Source organism: Aedes albopictus, chromosome 3 (assembly GCF_035046485.1).
Source record: "Aedes albopictus strain Foshan chromosome 3, AalbF5, whole genome shotgun sequence".
NCBI classification, from domain to species: Eukaryota; Metazoa; Arthropoda; class Insecta; order Diptera; family Culicidae; genus Aedes; species Aedes albopictus.
Window position 1 is genome coordinate 351,835,965 of NC_085138.1, and position 21,645 is coordinate 351,857,609.

A 21,645-nucleotide genomic window follows, 5' to 3' on the forward strand; every position below is an offset into this window, starting at 1 on the left:
AGCTTTTAGCGAACCATTCCATTACAATACACTATATTGTAGCTGGTACACTGTATGGTACAGGAATGGTTTTCACCAAATACCCTATGGTTAGTTTTTATCCGGGTAGCTTAATGATGCGCAACAGAAAAACTAGATTCAAATTTACTTCGCAGCTGCATCTTCGCATGTGCTTCATGCGACGACTTCGATTTGGTGGTGCGACGATAATAAATGTCTTCAGAGCACTTCCCGCATAGAAAAATACAATTTGGCATACATTGCCAACAATAAATATCTTCTAACTGATAAGGTTAGTTTTTATCAAGAAGTTGCTTTATTGTTCAACAATGTAAAACCTACAGCGGAGAACAATACACTACTATATTATTGAAGCATATCAGATAGTAACAATATATTATAATATTCAAGCATTGTAGAACTACATGAGGATGCAAACTTATTGCACTGGTTGCAATATAGGATCACTTTATATCATTTATATGTTATGCGCAACATACTTATACCATTACATTTTACTACAAACTACTTTTGTTCAACACAATGACAAACAGTTGCATACATTCGTGTTTGTGAACGACGCATTTGAAGAAAATAACCGTTTCGTTGCAAGCAGGCAACCAAGTTTTCGTGTAACATTTCAAGTGATACCATCTCAAGAACGTGAAAATGTCTTACATTTTACTTTTGTTATATTTTTAACTCAAAATCATTGAAATGAGTTTTTATTCGTTTAATTTGTATCATTATTGAAAAATAGGGTCCTAAAATTAAAGACGAAATCTCGCTTATATTGAATAATACGATCAAGCATGTTATTCTAATCGGAATTGTACTTTACTCGAACTTGAAAAACAAAGGAATAATGAGAAAATTCGAAATAAGTAAAATGGTAAATAGTTCTAATTTGACATTTGAGGTCAACCTTGTGTGACTGAGCTCGAAATTTTTCGCACTGGTATTTCAAAAATGTTCCTATCTGACATACACGTCGAAAAAAAATCACTCAAAGTATGTGTTATAAGTTAGAAGCGAGACAAAAGGCTAAAAAAATAAAAATTATATATTTTCAACTACGGTTAATAAAAACGCCAAAAAATGAGTAAATATGCACTCTTAAACCATATATTGTGGTTTAAAACAAGAATCCCGATAGGACTTTAGGAGCCTATTGTGTGATTGTGGTGTGACAATAATGAAACTTCCAAAATCTATTTACTAACTTTTTTGCTTTCTTTTAATTTCCGACGAACAATTCAGGCCAAACATGTCTAAAGGTCCAATCTGCAGAAGAGAGGCTCTCTTTGGTTTCTCTCTCTTTCGTTAATATCTCAGCTGTTTATTTGTATTTTGATTGCCTCCTTGCATTGAACGATGGTCAAAACAATCGTCTTTTGATTTGTACTGCAAAAATAGTTGAAAAGTGTACCATTACATTGCAATAATTGAAAGAGAAAGTAAACAATGAGAGCCTCTCAAATGCAGATAGGACCTATTGAAATGTTTGGCCTGAATTTTGTAAAAGGTCCTTTTCAAATGTTACGCGTGTTTACGTTTGCACCAACAAATCAGGCCCCTGGCAGCAATGAAGTTTATCGTAGCCAACATCTAACTGCCTTATGCCTGGTTTAGACAGTGCAAGTGACTTGATTCAAGTCAATGGAAAATGCCCAATTGAATGCGAATTGAACGTGTAAACACCACCATTCATCCCACATGAGCAACTCACTTGAATTGAACGAAAGTTGAACATGTTGAACTTTTTATTCAAGTCAAACAAAATCGTCTCACTTGCCCCGTCTAAACCCGCGATTCATGTGAGCTAAATTCAAGTCATCTGTCAGTGAGATGAATTCAATTCAGTTTGCTTACGCTCCGCACGAGTTGAACAATGTAAACACTTGCTTCAACTGAGATGCATTCAGGAGCATTCAAGTGAACACTCAAGTCATTTGCTCAGTCTAAACACATCATTCCATTGGATTGAACATCTTTGAGAAGTTAGCAAGTGAAATGTTCGTTTCAGTTTAACAATGTAAACCAGGCATTATACTCATATTCGTGTAAATTGAAACGAGCGTGTAATCAACAAACGCAGCTTTTGTTTGATGGTGTGAGCCACACACGAAATCACATTCACAATGCGTGTTTGTTGGGTTGCTTTATTCAACTTATCGCATGCTCCTCTTACCGTACATTAATATTAAAGCGAGTTTGAAGTGTTTTGTGATCATAAGAGGTGGAAAAAATGATTCCAAAAACTGATCAACAAGCCAAAATAAATGTTAAACAAAAAATTGTTGATGTTTTCGCATTTGACAGTGGGCGCTATTTACTAGCGCCCAGGACATCCTGTCTACCATGATTCCAATGCATTGATATAGGCCGTGTCAGGGGCCTGCCAACAATGGATGAGAAGCCGGGCGAAAAGTTGTGGCATAAAATTCCTTAATTTTCGTAAAACTGTAAGCTGTTTTCTATCAAGGATGTTTCTATTACTGCGTTCGGGCAACAATCGAGCCATGGACTACAGAAGACGGACTCTCGGACTAGCTTTGAAGGCAAGTTTTACATTCTAAACCACTGGTTTCTCTCTTAATTCGGCATCTGTTATTTTGTTGTAGGTTGTCCGAAATGGCACACGGATGTTTTGGCTGACGCACTAGCAGTTAAGGAATGTTGAAAGTCCCAGGGGATTCCAGCGGAGTGGAAACACGAATTACTTCACACTTCCGACATCCCGACCTCCCACTTCCACCGAGCTTCCGCACCGCAATCCGCAATACATACTGATTTTGTTGGGATTGTGTCATCGAAAATTTGTTAGGTGCATCAAAAACGATGGGAAGCGGTTCCGAAGCAAGCAGGAAGGAAACGGATCCTGGATCAGATTGACCTCAGAACTCATGACCCTCTCTTTCCCGCAGCACGGTATGCGGATGCAAAGAACGCCGGATGAAATATAAAGCTGTGACGAAACAAATGGGCTTACGGGCTCGGATCGATTCGGTCCCGGAAATTGTTGGGCTGTTGGTTATCAGAAGTCGACGGATTCATTCAGATTTAAAACAAATCTAGTTTTTTGATTTAACATTTAAACCATAATGAGCGTGAAATTTCTAGTGAAACCTTTTAACGACATTAAGTCTAACTATTTTGTATAAGTGATTCAATTGAATATAAAATAATTTCATCCATTTGATCAGTTGCTTGTTTATACTCTATATCATTTTCAGGCATTTTGCTATTTTTGAGTTACTGAATTCGCAAGCAAACATTTTCGTACCAGTTTTGAGTTAAATGACCACTTTTTGTTAAACATTTAGAAGTTTGTGCATTGTATTAAATTGAAATAGTAGTTTACGCAACAAGGTGCAGAATGACGATTTTTACAGCACGAGTTGTACATTTATCCAACGAGGCTTGCCGAGTTGGATAATTACGACGAGTGCTGGAAAAATCGAGTTCTGTACCGAGTTGCGTACAACGTTTTTTGCAATTTCATAAATTACCCTTGAGGATAGTTTTCAACAAAACTTTTTCATCAAACTGCACACTGATGTTCATAGCCAATGCTTAAGAAAATCTGATCATAATAGATTATACTGTGCAGTTGTCACAATTTTTCATAACTGCGTCCAGAAAGCATCAAGAAGTTGACCAAAACTGAAAACAGTGCTGTAATGGTTCATTACGCAACGCAAATCAGTGCTGTAATGAATCATTACAGCACTGTTAGTTAGGTGTGGGAAAGTAGGCCTTTTCCTGTCAGATTAGCGTGAGGTAAAACAGCCTATTACGATGAGAAATTGCAAAAAAAATATTAGCCTGCGAAGTTAATTACTTGAGAATAGTGAAATGCATAAAAGTATGAATTCTAATCCTGAAACCATTTTAACAATACACCATGCTGTTGATTTCAGCATACAACACAGTAAACGGACATTTTGATTTGATGTTACAATTTTCTCTTGAATATATGGTTCAACAATTTTACTACAATATGACTTTCAATTATTGTTGCAAAAAATGAACAATATGACAACAATTTGGCTTAATGTTTTCCGAAAATTTTGTTCGAGAAAAATGCTGATTTTTTATTGTAACCTAACTTAACCACGGTGTGTCTGGTAGAATAAATTTATTACAAAAAAATAGGCATCGCTAATTTTTACGCTACGTGAAAGTTGACGCTACCAGCTTTCATTCAAGCCCAACATCGAAATATTCCATCGGGGGAACTTTTTCATACAAAAATTGGGTATGTTTGTTAAGTAGAAATAGGGATTAATTTGGAACCGTGCATTTTGTATGGGGAAAACAGTATTCTGAAAAAGTTGTTCGGGATCCCTCGGTGGATTTTTTGAGGGACCCTGCAAATGAAAGCTGAAAGCCTCTAGTTTTGAATAGCATAAAGTTTGACGATGCCCATTTTTTGTTATAAACTTTTTCCATACACACGCCGTGTAACAGCCTATTCGTCATATTGTGAAAAGGCCCATTACAATTTACCAAGTGGTATACTACAATATACTAACACTACCATTTGAAGTAATATAGGATATCCACGTATGTGGCAGCCCTAATCCCACCTAATGCATCTGACAGGAGCCAACATCTATCGTGTATCCACAATGGATTCCTTTGTGGATACACAAATGTTTACATACAACATGTTGGATTCTTAAAGATGGCGTCCTCGCACCCTGGTGAGGATATTGTTCGTGCAGTTGAAAATCGGAATTTTCGACACGCGAAAATCGATTTTTCTGCTAAACCGTGTGTCGGACGTACGTCGGGCACAGTGCGCTGGATAGAGGACCAGGTCCGCTGTCCAGCGCACTACGTCCGACGTTAGGTTTCACGTATGGATTTTGAGAAAATTCGATTGTCGGGTGTGGGGAATCTTCGGGTTTCAACCGCGACGACAATATCATGTTGGCAAATTTGGCATGCTTGATTCTAGTTGACCCAATCGTCCGAACCCTCTTCCCTCCACGCGTCAGCGAGTAAACTGACATCAGTTTCAGTTCAGTGCATCCGTTGGTTGGAAGTAAACACAAAAAGCAACAAAAAGATCGCCTGATTTTCCGCGAGTCGGTCGTCGTCGTTTCATTTCGTCCGTGATTGCGCGATCGTCGGAACGCACTTTTTCCTTCGAGCGAATTGTGTGTCCTGTGTTCGAGGCAGAGGTGGACAAAAAGGAAAATTTCAACCCGTGTCAATTACGGCGTTTTTCGCGAGGTAATTTTGTAGTGCGGAGCGAGCGCCAGCGAGTCCAGTTTGGTCCGAGCGAAAAGTGAGTGAAATTTTGGTGCCAAAACGCGAAAGTGTTCGCACGCGTGCGACTATTGTAAGGCGAGCCGAGGGGACCCCTGCTTGGGGAAGAAAAAAAAATCTCCGTTTCGATTCAATGAATCAGAGGTGAAATCCTTTCTATCCCATTTTTGTGTGGAAGGAAGTTTTGTGCAGTAGTTGAAAAGAGCAATCAAATAAAAGAAAGTTCTTGTAAAAGGAAGATTGGGTAGCGCCCCTGGCGTAAAAAGGAGAGCGCTCATTGTATAAAGTGTGTTGTGCAAGGGCACGTTAGTAGGAAGTTCAATTCTGGGGTTTGCTGCTCGAAGGCAGACGCAGGAAAAGGCAGAAAGTGCGTGTAAGGAAGTGGCAATGTATTTCTACAAACAAAAGCTGCTGCAGCCGACGCAGCTGAAAAAGCTCGGCGATCACAAGTATTCCTGTTCCAACGTCAGCCTGCTGGATCCGTTCCTGCAGCCGTGGTGGTGCTGGCTGGTCAGTAAGGTTCCCCTCTGGCTGGCACCGAACCTGATCACCATCGTGGGCCTGATTATCAACATTGTGACGACGCTTATCCTTATCTAGTAAGTATCCGGGTTGGGTTGGGGGGCGCTTCCAGAGAAGCAGCAATAACAAGTCATGCGTGTTACCTATAGATAAAAGTATATATTATAAACGCAATTTTCTTATGCTGTGATGATTCATGTGGATACATAACGCAAGTAAATGACCACCACCTGGAGAGCAAGCATCCACACGGGGCAGACTCTTTTGCAGGGCTGGTAGCGAATTAAACAAAGCGTTTGAAACTAATGCGAAGTTTTGCATGTCCTTTAAATTTGGACGTGTTGTTTGTGTGACTTTATTCTATTATCTGTTGATATGCTTAAGACGTCATTATGGTAGACAGAAGAGTCCAAAAATTCTCCAATGATTGTTTCAGTATTTCTTTCAAGGATTTCTTTAGCATATCTGTCAAGATATGTCTGCTGGCAGGAATTCTTTCGAGTATTTTCCTGCATTTTTTTTCAAAGATTTCTCCAGAAATATTTTTGAGATTTCTGCAGATGTTGTTGTATTCATATCCCGAGGATTTTTATTTAATAGAAACTTTCAATCATTACTATAGGCTATCCCAAGGGTTTCTCTGAAAGCTCTTTCATATAGTTTGTCTTGATATTCCTTGAGAAATCTATGGAAGGTTTTCTGAAGGGATCTTTGTAAGTATTCCTGGAGAACTCTAGAAAAAAAAATCCTAGAAAAAAATCATTGAATTTGCCACATGAATCCTTGAATGGACTCCTGGAAGATTTTTTGGAAAAGTTTCTGGAGAAATACTCGAAGCAATCCTTCTAAGAGAACCTTTGAAACAATCTGTTAGGGCCCGTTCATAAACCACGTAGACTTTTTGGGAGGAGGGGGTGGTCTGGCCAAAGTCTACGCTCCATACAAATTTCAAAATTTTTGGTCGAACGCCATTTGGCCGAAAAGGTCGTTTGGCCGAATGCCATTTGGCCGAATGCCGTTTGGCCGAAGAATGAATAATGAACTTAATTGACCATGTCACTCTTCCCCGCCTCAGTATGACTCGAAAGAACAGCCAATGATTCAAAGAAGGAAAAATCTTTGATAAAATAATGACAGTTTCAACGCCAACTAATCCCTGAATATCAAAACTAGAAAGAATAGAGCCTATGATTAAAAGAAGGAAATATTTCTGATGATCATATTGACAGTTAGAATGTCAAAAGCTTCCTCTGAATTCTATTGATCATGATTCGGCCAAACGGCATTCGGCCAAACGGCATTCGGCCAAACGACCCATTCGGCCAAATGGCATTCGGCCAAATGGCGTTCGGCCAAACGACATTCGGCCAAACGGCATTCGGCCAAATGGCCGGACACCCCCTTAAAATCCTAAAGAGATCTTCGTCGAATTCCCGGAGCTTTCTGGAAGACAAAACTTCTGATTTTGAAGGATTTTTTGAATGAGCTTCTGAAGTATTATTTGCAACAATTTGTGTAAGAATTCTTGCAAGCATTGCTGGGAGAGTCCTTGAAAGATTTCATGGAGGAGTTTTTTTCGTTCTTGGTGCAATCCAAGGAAAAGATCTTTCAGTAGTCCTTTGAAGTTTTCAAGCTGAAATCTTCAGTGGAGTCATTGAAATACTTATTAAGAGAATGCTTAAAACGAGTCCTGCCAGAAAACTGCGAGTCCCAAAAAGATAGTCTAGTCTAGAGAAATGCTTGGAGATTTTCTGAGAAAAGTCCTGCAGGAGTTTTTTAAATATCATGGAGGGAAAAAATCAAAACATTTTTTGGAAATATTGCTGGAGAAAAAATTGGAGGAGTTCATAGACTCTTTGTTAGAACTACTATGAATTGGCTTCTTTAACAGTGTTGAGACAAGTTTGTATGGGAGCGATTTCTCGTATCACCCCTCGTCGCAGTTTGTACTGGGCGGAGCTGTCAAACAGTAGCCCAGCTGTCAAAAGGTGATTTCAAAAAATCTCTTTGAAATTGATTTTAGGTACCAAAATAAAGTTCTAAAAATCTGAAAAAAATCATAGTGGCTCAAAAAAAGGTGCTCTTTTGTATGAAATGAAAAAATCAATACATTTTTCAAAATTTAAAAACCCAATAGGAATGTTTTCAAAAGATATGGGAGTAATCTTTAGAGGGATTGCTGGTGAAACTCGTGATGGTCTTCTAGAAATCATTGAAAGTAACTTTGGTGAAGTTTTGGAAACAGGAATTTCGGGGAAATCTTGGGGAAATCCATGGTGAAACCTCTCGAGTAGTCCGTGGAGGATTTCCTGGAAGAATCACTAGAAGAAATCTTCAAGGATTTTTCAGAAGAATGGATAAAAGGTTGAATGGGACAAAAGGTCCAATGGACAGAAGGTCGAATGGACGAAAGGGCGATAGAACAAAAATTTTAGTAGACCAAGTTACCAGCAAGTGTGTCTCACTTAAAATAAAAAAAAAATTGATGAGTATTTGTTGCTGCTCATTGCGAGAAACATTATAGTGATGTTGTAAATCATATGCATTTCAGCCACTAACATAGGAAATTTTTCCTTCTTTTGTTTATAGGCTGTTCTTTCAAGTTGTGTTAATGTATGAAGCATTGAAAGGCAATTCAGTTTGATTTTTTAGTTCAGCAATTTTTCCTTCTTAAATTTATACCAGTTTTGTTTTGTTACTGAAATGATTATTTCCTCTTTAGGTATTTATATTTCAATCAGAAATAGAGCCTTCTTTTATTCAATAGCTCTTCTTCCTAACTATTATAGGTACTGCAGAAATATTCATTGATTACTTGTGCTTAGTGATCATCTCCTCTTGGATTAATCAATGAGTAGTTAATGAGTAGTTCCTACGAACCACCTGTATAGGTAAATAAATTCCTTTTGTTTACTCATATAATACCCAGAGATTTGTCCTTTTATACTTCATAAACTGTTTAGCTTTTTTTTTAGTTCCTGTTCGGGTTTGTAATTGCGACCGGTTTTTAGATCTATTGTGACATTACCCGTATCCTTAGTGTAGTGCATGTCGCATTACTCAATTGCCATTGAGGGGCAATAAAGTATCGATTTTGATACAGTTTTCTTTTTAGAAAACAAAACAAGAGTACTGATATTGGCCATGCATCAGAAACCTAGCATCACCCTTGTTTTACTGCTAAATTCTCCCCAGTAGGAAGTTTAGGACCCGGGTTTCAACATTAGCAGCAATATCATTCCAATAATGGAACATGTGTTCAGCCCTCCCCCTGGATATTCAATCTTGACGCGATGGGAGGGCTTAACCCATTAGCACTTTAGTGCCAGTTTATTCACTACCGCTTGGACTTTGAGCTAGATACTTATATCTGGTTTACGAGTTGAGCGCAAGTGAAGGAATCGGCCGTAAGTGCTAATGGGAACCAAAGGAGTATCCGTTGTGCATTTATCACAAGTTCAAGACAAGTTATAATTCAGCTTGCATAGACCTAATCTTTGTATTCATTGAATTTTCTCCAATTTAACAATAATTGTTAAATTTAACGTAACGCAAGAGTGAGTAGGGGAGGCCTCTGCGTTACACTCATCATTCATTACTTGAAATCGAAAGTACACAGGACAGGGGACGCTAGGATAAGTTGACTTACAGCCTTACAGATTAGATTCATTACAATTAGAAAATTATGGACTGATTAGGTAAAGATAAAACTGTTGATAATAAGAGTTATATTTGTATTTCTTATTTTTATGGGTTTTGTGGATTTATAAAAGTTGACAAATAATCATTATCATTTTTCAGTTGACTGAACTTTTTTGTTTTTATATCTTAGACGGTATTATTTCACTGATAAAAAAAAAGCAGGAATTTAGTTAGGACTTAGGACTTAGGACTTGACAATGTAAAGGGTTACGATGGATATAATATTACTTTGGACTGAGATGATCACAGATATGCAGAAGACGACTAGCGAAATTAGAAACACAATTTGATACATTATTGACTATATTTTGACAAATAGGGTTTGACAAATTTCTTTACAATATCGAATGGAAGCTCAAAAAGTGTTATCTAACACTAATATGAGAGTTATTTTGGGATGATGCTGGTGCTGTCAATGACTAACATCGGTTATTGACACTATCGGTAATCAGCTTGAAATAATTTTCAGAATGTATTATAAAATAATTGAGGATATTATCTGAATATTGTTTGGGGAAGCTGTCAGAAAAACTAGTTGCCCATATCGGCTAAAAACGCTAGCTCTGGTAGCTGTCTTCGAATAATTTTTAGAAATATCAAATGTTTAAAAATTAGCTTCGACACATTTTTTTCGATTATTGAAAAATTGTTCAATTATCAAATCATCTTTGGAGCTTCCATTCGATCAAAACACTAGTGCGATGGGAACAGTTAAAAACAGTATTTTTAAAAACTACTACGACCCAATGCTAATTACTACACACTTTGCTCAAGTTGACGACATCGTCTAGTCCATCGTGAGTATTGGTCCTAGTAGGGGGAAAGTTGGGAAAGGGTCCAGGCTTTGCTATCAGCTGTCCTGCAGCTCCACCTGGTCACTCTTCAAAAAAAAAAAAAAAAAATAATGGAATATGTGTTCAGTAATAAGGATTCTAGTATGTTCCTTGCGTACTGATTGATTGATTGATTTATCTTTATTTGAGAGACTTTCAGCCCTTGGCTGGTTCGTCTCTTAGGTCCTTGCGTACTAGCACTTTCCAGTCTTCGAAGAGTTAGTACATACATGGATCCCTAATTCTATTTGATTTTCTTTGAGTTTAGCCTCAGATGGTGAGGTTTTTAACTATATGCAAAGTAAAGTTGGTAAACTCAGTTTTATTCATAAACTGGAAGTCACCAAAACACCAATAGTAAGGACTAAATACTATAATTCCTTGAATTACCAGCACACATATTCCAAAATTGAAAAATATGACGACACTAGATTTTGGTTTGGTAGATCTATCACCGCACCGCAACCCAAAAAGTCGATCTACACACGCTACGGGCTCCGTTAAAGATCGACCATCTTTTAAACCCCCTCAACCAGCACGGGTAGCCTGACACCTTGGATTGGGGTTACCTGTTTGGTGGGCTTTTACCCTCGGAACAAGTGGTCCGTAGTGCTATTCTAAGCCGGCAGCTACACGGGCAACTATTGTTTGCTTTATTAAATCGCTGTAATGATTGGAGTTTCAAATCACAATTTTTCAATCTATGATTCATCCTTCTTCTACCCATAGGCTGTTCTTTCAAGAAATATTGTTTTCCACATTCAGCTTTAATCAATAACATTACTTTCTATGATTTATAGGTCTCTATTTCTAATTGTAATGCGGAAATAAGTTGCTACATTACATATAAGCTATTGCAAGTTTTAGTAGACACTTTCCAATATTTCATTGGTGTTTTTTGTGAAGTTGTAGAATAATTTTGGAATCACTGGTTTTATTATTTCGTTTTCTGTCAAATTCTGCTCACTTTTTCATGTCTTCCAATTTGTCTTTTGTCTTTTTAACCTTTTCTCCTATTCGACTTTTTGTCCATTCGACCGTTTGTCTTTCAACTTTTTGTCAACCACAACCACGTACCACAAAGCGAGAAATACTTCGGGTCTGATCTCTTTTTCCCCACTCGAGGAATATCGGCCCCTGTTCCTGGGACGAACCGATCAACGAAAACAATACCTACAGTGAATTGATAATTCGCGGCGTAACTTTCACAGGAATGTGTTGATTTTTTTCAGCGAGTATCAGGCGTCTTGAGGAAGTTGCAAAGAGGTTCAATAAGACTTGAGAGGCGTTTCATGCGAATTTCATGGAGTTTCCGGAAGATTTGAGGTACCTCGCAGGCTTTTCAATGCGTTTTAGGGGCGATTCACAGGCTTATAGGTGAGTTCCAGACTGTGGATTTCGGAACCTAACTAGGGTGACGATGGGTATTATCGGCAGGTTTGTTCTCTTCGTCATGAGGGGTTTTTGTCGACCAAATTTCCTGAAGCTTGGTCATATAATTCAGCTTGATTGGGAAGGATTTGAGGCAAACTCTGAGTTCAACAGCTTTCAAAAAACCCCCCTTGACAAAAAGAACAAAACTGCCGAAAATACACAATTTCCCCTATTTACCTATTGAATGGCCTTGCAATTGCAAATAATTCACGATCAACACCATACGGAAAATTGTCGAAAAAATCTATTCTCGTCATTTCCTATTAAGTAATCAAGTACAAGCTAACTTGTTAAACAAAGTCCAAGAATCTATAGGTGTTGAACAGCCAGAGTTGTTTCAGAGACGTTTTCTAGACGTTTCAGAGGCGTTTCACGAGGATTTCAAGATATTTCAGAACGTTTTCGTTAGTTTCAAGGAGCTCAAAGACATTTAGAAGAGATCCAAAGGGGTTTCAATCAATGCGTTTTAATGGAACTTCAGGATGCTTCAGGAGGGTTTAAAGGAACACATAGGGATTTTGGGGGGCTTCACAGGCTTTTGGGTGAGTTTCAAGAGGTTTCAGGAAGTTTTAGCGGCGTTTTAGGGGCTGTGAGATTTAGGGGACATCACAGACTTTACGTTGTATGTACTCCTGGTATCAGGTATCAGTAGGTCGGCTCCAGAGGTACGTTCTCCTCCATTTGGGAAATTTGTGCCATCACCATGAACACGAGCCTATTCATCATTTACCTGAGGGAGCAGTAACGGAAAAAATATGTGACAAGGAAAGGGACAGGTAAGGAAATAGGATTGTGAGACACGCATAAGCGTACCACAATGGAACCAAACAGCGCCCTGAAAATGGCATGAAGCGTAAAAAGAGCATATAGTTCTATACCACAGCGGATCAATAACAGAACATCCTGAAGACAGGGTTTTGAAGTCAGTTTCACTTAATAAGTATTTACCGAGTACTCGGAAACGCAGTTGCGCAAAAACTGAACAGTTGCATATCAAATGACACGAAGTTCCATAATCGAATTCAAAGCTATCACATACACGTAAATCGGCTTGCTGAATATGATAGCTGAGTCGGCAGTGGCCAGTCAATGCTTTGACCAGCATGCTGCAATTCTTCTTAGATAGATTTGTAAGATACTTCGCCACCCCTGGAAATGGCTCAGTACAATACAATTTTGTTTGACGACATGTCTCCAAACTATTCCAATATTGTTTGTGTTGAGTAGCAGCCCAGGTGTCAATGTGGAGCTTAACCCAACACTTCGATATCGGAATAGCTGGCTCAGGGCCAATGAAGTCATGTGATGCTCCAGTGCGAGCTAATGGAAGACTGGCCAGGCACCTATGCAAGGCGCACAGATTTTGCTGAATTCTGCTTTGCAATTTGAGTTTGACCTAGACTAGAACCTAGAATTGGCCGAAGCAAGTGCTTTAATAGCAGCCTGGATATCTGAACAGAAGTATATGACTTTGCCCATTACGGGCTGCTGAAGTGCTGATTGCTCTTCGCACATAAGAGCAAAGATTTCAGCCTGTAAAACGGTACAGTGTCTACCAAGTGAGTAAGAATGATGTAGCCTTAGCTCACGATAGTGGACACCAGCACCTGCTCGACCTTCAAGAAGGGAGCCATCAGTATAACATACGATGCCGTCTGAAATACCTCTCCCCAGATATCCAGATGTCTACTCTTCCCGGGAAGGGAATTTCGTGGAAAATGTCCTATATGGAAAATTACAAGCAATTGTAAGATCACTTGGAGTAAGGTCCACTAATAGTGGAAGCAACGAGGTGTGGTTGATCTGCGGTTCACAGGATTTTCCTCTAGTAAATGGCATGAGGGAAATGTAATTCACAAGAAAGTATAAAACATAATGGTATGCGGAAGTTTTACGAAACTGTCAATGGCGTGTGGAGAAAAACAGCGCCTTCTCCCGTCGTGTGCAACAACCGTGATGGAAACTTGCTGACAGACAAAACAATGGTGGCTACTAGGTGGAGAGAGCACTTGGAGGTATTGCTGAACGGTGAAAATTGAAGGGCGAAAGACATAATTCAAATCGACGACGACGGACAGGCTGTGCAACCTTCAATACTGGACGAGGTCAAGACAGTCATTACAAGGCTGAATAACAACAAGGCTGAAGAGCAACAAGGCTGCTGGGAGAGGCGAACTACCGGCCGAGCTTCTCAAACACGGTAGTGAGCAGCTGTATCAACTCTTTTACTGTATTATATTGAAGATGAACAACTACCTGCTAGGTGGTTGTCCTTTCTACAAGGTCTTTGACCTTTCTACAAAAAGACATCAACTGAAGTGCGCGAATTACAGCGGAATAACACTTCGCAATTCAGCATACAACATTTTGTACGGTTTTCTATTCAACAGACTGAGGCCGGTTGAGAAGTCCTTCGTCGGCAAATATCAGGCAGGTTTTCGTGAGGGTCGATCAACGACGGATCAGATGTAACCCTGCGATGAAGTCTCGATCAATTTCGGGATTTCGGGTGATTTTAAGACGGCGTACGATTCAGTGACGACAAACGAGTTGACAAACGAGTTATGGCAGATGTTGATCGAATATGGTTTTTCGGAACGGAGTGCGGATGAAATGTCGTCATCGTACGTAGCCTTATACGTACTGAAGCAGGACGATGCTTTTTCAAACTTACTATTCTTTGTTCAATATGGCACTTGGAGGAGCGATAAGGCAAGCTAATGTGAAAATGAGCGAAAACTTAGTCACGCGGTCGCATATGTTCCTGGGCTTCGCGGAAGACATCGGCATCAACTGGATCGACCGCCGGGCTCTGGAAGAAGCATTCATACCTTTTAAGAAATAGGATGATTGCACGATTCCTGGTAGTCAACATCGGTTCGGCCGTGGCAGTGGCGACGAAGTGATGCTAGTTGATGGAAAGTTCGAAGTTGTGAAGGAACTCGTTTATCTTAGCACTCTAATGACGTGCAATAACGATGTTACCCTCGAAGTGAGAACACGGATTGCGGCTACGAATCAGGCCTTTTTTTGGTCTGTGAATTAATATGAAGTCTCGTAGGCTGCAGACGAAGTCAAAACTTGCATTGTACGGGACTCGAACGTGATGAGGACCTCAGTACTCCAAACTTTCAGGACGACTGGAAGAAATTGACCCAGGACCGAGGGCAGTGTAAGTGATTGCTTAGTTTGGCGTATACTCACTGACGGTCACCGTTATGAGTTGTAGTCCGTCAAGTAGTATTTTAGAATTGAATCGATTACAATACAACAAATAATGTATGTCGTTTATATAAATCGATTGGGATTCGTATTACAAGTGAACGAGATTTCCGCATTTGATTCGTGAGAGCATGATTTCGCATGGAAATCTCGTGCATGTAAAAATGGTCTAGAATCACGCGCAAGGTACCTACAAGAGATTCATGATTGAGAATTGAGTGCGATTATACAAAAACTATGAACACTATGAGAACTCTTAGCAGATTCTGTCTTAATGGGGACGTAAGGCAAAGAAGATAAAATTTGAAGAAAAATAAGGATATGATCAGTTAGGTTTAAAACGACAAAAGATTGAAAATTAACGCGTTTCATCTCTACTAGCCCTGCTCTCCTAGAGCTAAAACAGCAAAGAGAGCACCGCAAATAGATGATTGATGTACAACAATTATATAATTCGCGAACTCGTCAGAGTTCGTCTGTTGTATGTTTATATGTAGGTAGATACATAAGAGGCACTTTCTTGCAATCTTTCGTTTCTCATTTACCTTCTTCTTACACGATGTTACGTGGACCGTCGGTAGTCGAAGCGGAACATGTGGCGGCGAGTGAATATTCTTCTAGAAGAGCAATAAAGATGGTTTAAAAGACGTTTTCGCATGGCATGTGGTAGTTTACTTGGGCCCATCGTACACGTAGCCGATGCAGCTCTAAGTGGTGTTTTACGCATCGCTTAGATTTTGATACATACGCTGTTATTTTGTGCGCAGGGCGCTATTGTTGTGGTTGATGCCAATTTTCCTTGGCTGATGTTTGCAAGGTTCAAGTCAATGTACAGTAGACGTACGGTAACTGCAATTCCTGATGGATGAAACAAAGCTTCAATGAACTTTTGATTCTAGGAAACTTCTAGAAACTAGAGCTCACTGAAAAGTTGTTTTCCTCACAAGTGCATTCAAAATCTCGCCATTATCAAATTCCTACTGTAATGTTCCTAACAAAGGACCCAGACACAGTTCGAAGGCGCTAATCTACCGCACAACAAGGATGGAATTTGCTAGGTAATCCACTTAGAAACAAGGTTGCCACCCGCTACATAATCGTTTAGCTTTAGCTTGTCTTTGAAAATTTATTTTCGGACGTGTGCCAGTTTGTCTGGGGCGAATGCAGCAGTTCGTCCGCCAGCAGTCAAGACGAAAGCAGCTGACCGACCGGCGATGTGATGGTTGCCAAGGAACAACATCCGCCAGCTTGCGAACCGACGGACGAGATTGATAGGCGATGCGATGGTTGGCTGTGGCTACTCATTATTCTCATTTTCGGCGGTGTTGTCTGTGATTGCTGCGTACGCCGTCGTAAGAGTTGAACGAATTCGCAACAACCGTCAGAGACACATAAGTTTACTCTTAAGACAGACCAAAAGTTATTTTTTGTTACGCTGTGTAATTAGAGCGTGGGATATCACAGAAGTTCACATGACATATCATGTAACTCGTAGCGGTGAGTCTGAAATGAAGCAATCGCCTACCACGAAACCGACGGCCCTTTTCTGGTTCTCTGCTGAACATAGTTTCAGCTTGTCGTTCCTCCGGTACACAATCTACATATGTGCCTAGCCCACCACAGCCTGCCGTGTTTTATTCGCTTCACTATATCCAACTCTTTATATATCTGGTACATTTCGTAGTTTATGCGCCGCCAGATGCCGTCCTACCGCCGAGTATTGTTCGCAGCACTTTACGCACGAAGACTTCAAAGGCTCTCCGTTCAACTTCTCTCAACGTCTACGTCTTCACGCCCGTATAAAGCGTCCAGTTTGCAGCCTACGGGACTCCAGCTGGTTTCGCATACCGAAAAAGGCCAGATTCGCAGCAATCCATGTTCGCACCTCGAGGATAACATCATTATCGCACACAAGGAGCAAAATGTCTCCAGTTAGCCTAGTGGTTAAGGCCATGGATCGCCAATCTGGAGACGGCGGGTTCGATTCCCGTTCCGGTCGGGGAAATGTTCTCGACTCCCTGGGCATAGTGTATCATTGCCCTTGCCTCACAATATACAAAGTCATGCAATAGCAGGCAAAGAAAGCCCTTCAATTAATAACTGTGGAAGTGCTCAAAGTACACTAAGTTGAAGAGAGGCAGGCCAAGTTCCAGTGGGAACGTAGAGCCATAAAGAAGAAGAAAAAGAAGAAGGTGCAAAATGTTTATAGTCGTTGACTGAAAACAGCACGAATTTGAATATTTCTGCACTGAATTGATTGATTGATTTGTCTTTATTTCAGAGACTTTCAGCCCTGCACTGAATTGGCCTTTGTGGTGTTAACCGGAAGTCCACTCCTCGCAGTATCCCTCTTAAGGTATGGAAACCTCTTCCACGGCCAGACAGTCGATCCCGATGATGTCGATATCGTCCGCGAAGCCCAAGAGCATAAGCGACCGCGTGACGAAGGTTCCGTTCCTTTGAACACCAGCTCGCCTTACCGCTCCTTCCAGTGCTATGTTGAAGGAAAGAGCATCACCCTACTTCAGTATGTCTGAAGTTACGAATGAACGCACGAACCAGTCTAATTCGCTTTGTCGGAAAATCGCATTCCATCATTATCGTCCATAATTCGTTTCTCTTCACTGAATCGTACTCTGCCATAAATCAATGAACAGATGATGAGTCAGCAAATTGTATTCCCGAAATTTATCGAGAATCTGCTACAGGGTTAATATCTGATCCGTCGTTGATCGGCCCTCATGAAAACTCGCCTGATATTCGCCGATGAAGGACTCCTCAATCGGCCTCATGACTAGCAATCAACCAACTTATCAACAGGCATATTTTCAATATAATACAGTGTAAGAATTAATCCAGCTGCTCACTACCGTGCTTGAGAAGCTCGACCTGGAGTTTGTCTTTCCCAGCAGCCTTGTTGTTCCACAGCCCGTCCATCGTAGTTATTTAGAATTCTGTCTGTCGCTCTTCCATTCGCATCGTTCAACAATAAGTACTCTCAACGGAAGTGCTCTCTTCGGTCTCCATCTAGAAACCACTATTGTTGTATCTTGCGTCGACCCAGAATTCTACAGTCTCTAAGAAGAGATCTAGATTTATACATATCAGTATGTTGTTTTATAAAAACATTCAAATAAAACCTTCGACCTAGTAAGGATGGGAACGTTTGTTAAAAAAGACACCACGTCAAAGGATACGAGATACGATTATGTGGTCTTGTGGCACCCTCTGACCAATGAATTGTTGAACCAATGAACTGATTCGGTGTTTCAGTGGAAGAATGACAGGCCTACACAAAAAGACTTCATGGTCAATGACGGTCACAGTTTATGTATGTTGCTTGACTTCGAAATGCCTCCATGGAAAGCTGCTGGTCTTCTGAAGCAAGTGAATTTAAATATCGTAAAACCCTTGTTGGAGTCTCCAGTTGGCCTACCCGGGTAGAAGAAAATAACTAACGAAGATCAAATTTTGCCATTAAAAATGAATAGCTGAATGGCAAAATTTAACACCGCTAGCCATCATGGTTTCCCATAGCGAAAATCATCATGACTACAGGTCGCAAGCCCTGGCAAAGTGTGGAACGTTTTGATGGCTGTGATCCCTGACCATCATGTAATCAAAATCCCAGGGATACTCAAGTGACCATTCTGTTGGGTTGTGGGGGTTGCGTGTGTGGGGTGCATATATTGACAAGCATTGCTATGGATCGTTAGGGCTGAGTAGGAGCGGGGAATGGATCTACGATTGCTGAATTGCGATTATACCTACTGGTATTACCGTGGTTTAACAGTGGTGGCGCCGCTTTTCGCTTGTGTTCGGCCTAGGTGGTTTGTTTAGGCGGTGCGGTTAGGTCTGTATGTACTTCGTATGTGCAGTGTGTACGGCGGGTTGGGAGAGGTCATGCAGATAGAAGCAACCCAGGTGACCGTGCGGCTCGGGTCGTGATGGATGCATGAGTGCAGTGTGCGTGGGGTGCGCTACCCTGTGGGTGCAGTTGAGTCCGGGTTGGTGTGGAAAGAGACTCTTCTCTACCCTAGATCGGTTTCGGTTGTACGGGCGGGGTAGTGTTTGTCTTATTTGTGACGTGTTGTGCGTGATTTGCGGCCCGAGTTGCGTGGTTACTTGGGAAGTATTGTGCTCTGCAATCTAGATTTTGGTTTTAAGGTGAAGCTATGGCTGGGCTGTGCCTCAGATTTGTTGGGCGCAGGTCGGGAGAGCTGGTGGCGGTTTGTGCTGGAGGGTTTGCTCGATTGGTTATTCACTGGTGGTGGCCAGTCAATCGACTGTTCGCGCAGCCTGTCATTTGGTTCTTGGGGTTTGTGCTCTCGAGGTTCGGGGCGTTGCTTCGTTATATCTTCACTTTAATACTAATATTCCTTGTTTGATTAACTGACTATTATGTCCAGGCGCTTAACTCATTCTATTTCATAGATTGTCAGATTTAAGGGTAATGGTTCAATAGGGTGTTAGCAATCAGAGTGGATTAGAACGAGTTGGCGCCTACAATACACCAACACTAACACACATACACCAATACTTACACGCACACATGCACCTACAACTAGCTGTAAAAGACCAGTGGGCGGGACAATGGTGCCTACCCAACAGTTGTAGGTGGGGTGTTTGGCTTAGCTACATGACTTGGTCCGGCAAGCCCATAAACATCAATTGGTAGACGTATTGCCTAGTGAAAAGACAACGCAGATAGGCGAAAGCCAGGGGATGCGTTGATAATAGCAATAGAATAGCAGAATTAAAAATGAATAGCTGAATGGAAAAATTTGTTATTGGTTTGTTGGGAGTAAGAGCTAAAAGAACAAAAATAATAACTGACTTTGTACCGGAAAATAACTCAATAAGAACTAATTTTGTCCTTATACGAACAAACCAAGGACAAGATATTTCAAAATGGAGAATAATTGAATAAGTTATTATCGAGTTATTGAGAACAAAGTAAGACCACAATAAGTTATTTCAAATAAGATCAACATAATTGTAAATTTTGTTCTTATGATTGGAAAAAACTGTATTGTAAGTTCTGAAATGTTTTGTACTTGGTTTGATCTTATAATAACAAAATAAGTTATTATTTACTTTTTTCTGAAACAAAGTGAGTTATTATTTTTTTGTTCTTATAGTTCTTATTCTTAACCAATAACAAAATTTGCTCTTCATCAATATTCTATATAAAATAAAATAAATACTAAATAACTCATCAATAACAAAACATGTTATGATTGCAAAATGTGCAATTGGGATGTTATTTTACTTAGGATGCTCAGAATAACTTATTTTTGTTTAATTGCATATTTTGTTATTATTCAGTTATTTATTGTTATTCAATAATAACTCAGAAATAACAAATTTTGCAATGATATCATTTTTTGTGTTGTTAGGGAGTTATTTTGTGTTATCCATAAATAACATAAGCATAATAAAATGAGATATGATGGCAAAATTTGTTATTATTTTGTCCTTGGTTTGTTCTTCGCCTCTACCCGGGTAGTGGTAAGGGCTATGGATCGCCAATCCAGAGACGGCGGGTTCGATTCCCGTTCCAGTCGGGAAAATTTTCTCGATTCCCTGGGCATAGTGTATCATTGTACTTGCCTCACAATATACAAAGTCATGCAATGGCAGGCAAAGAAAGCCCTTCAATTAATAACTGTGGAAGTGCTCAGAGAACACTAAGTTGAAGCGAGGCAGGCCAAGTTCCAGTAGGAACGTAGAGCCATAGAGAAGAAGAAGAAGAAGAAGAAAACCCTCGTTGCGCCTGTCGCCATAGAGATTCTTTCAGCTTCTGTTGTATCAAATCAACGCGCTAGATTAGTTAACCTTACTAACAGCGTTGATTGTTGTTCACGAGTTTGCCTTCAAGTGCACGAAGTTCTTGAGAAGCTATGATTCGGCCATCGGAAAAGCTTTCAATGGCATCGCGAGTTTCAAATGGTCAAGAGCGATGAGGACTTTCGGCACAACGTTCACATAGTTCTACAGCGGTGAACCTCTTAGATACCCCAAGCAGCACACAAGTCACAAAAGAGTGTCGACAGCGCAGGTTTTTGGTTGTACTGGAGTTAAATTCATGTTATTTTAACTCAAAGGCAGAATAACTTGAAAATGACTCGTGTCCAACCAAAAACCTGCGCTGTCGACACTCCTTTGTGACTTGTGTGCTGCTTGGGACGGGTATTTCAAAGTGAATACCTTTTCACGAATAACGTATATAGAGACTCGCTGCTTAGCCTCTTCTAGACAAGTGAACTTAGAACCTTCATCTCTTCGCGATCATAGACACGTTAACCTCGCATTCGTTCCCGTACAAAGTGACTAGCTTGATTCTGAAACGTACATCACCCATCGGTTGAAGCTTCTGAATGATTGTTCATGATGGCCTTGTTTAATAATCTGCTAGTAGGAGTATGTAGATTCCTCATTCTGGCACTGTCTCATGGTTTTGCATGGTCAATGCAGTTCATTTTGCAGCACCTCTTTGTTTCTTTCGTCGATCCCCATTTGATTGATTATGAAACAGTCCCCGATCCGGTGTCGTTTTACGTTGCAGAACGCAGCATTTCTTTACTCGCTCGTTTGTGACTTGTTATTCAAAATGCGCCTGGAAACGCGTTTGGAAGACTCGTGAAACACC

The 21,645-nt window shown here is 40.3% G+C and overlaps 1 protein-coding gene across 6 annotated transcripts in view; it reads left to right on the plus strand.

Annotated features, from left to right (window-relative positions):
• Positions 1-5,063: 5,063 nt before the first annotated feature.
• Positions 5,064-21,645, plus strand: part of LOC109432689 (cholinephosphotransferase 1) — a 130,059-nt gene continuing 113,477 nt past the window's right edge. For 2 of the 6 annotated variants that reach the window (XM_062855272.1, XM_062855269.1), the window contains exon 1: positions 5,064-5,879. In XM_062855272.1, the coding sequence (XP_062711256.1) occupies positions 5,668-5,879 (212 nt within the window). In that variant the 5' untranslated portion in view covers positions 5,064-5,667. The remainder of the gene's footprint in view (positions 5,880-21,645) is intronic. The other 4 variants (XM_062855268.1, XM_062855270.1, XM_062855273.1 and 1 more) reach the window with 3 other exon arrangements.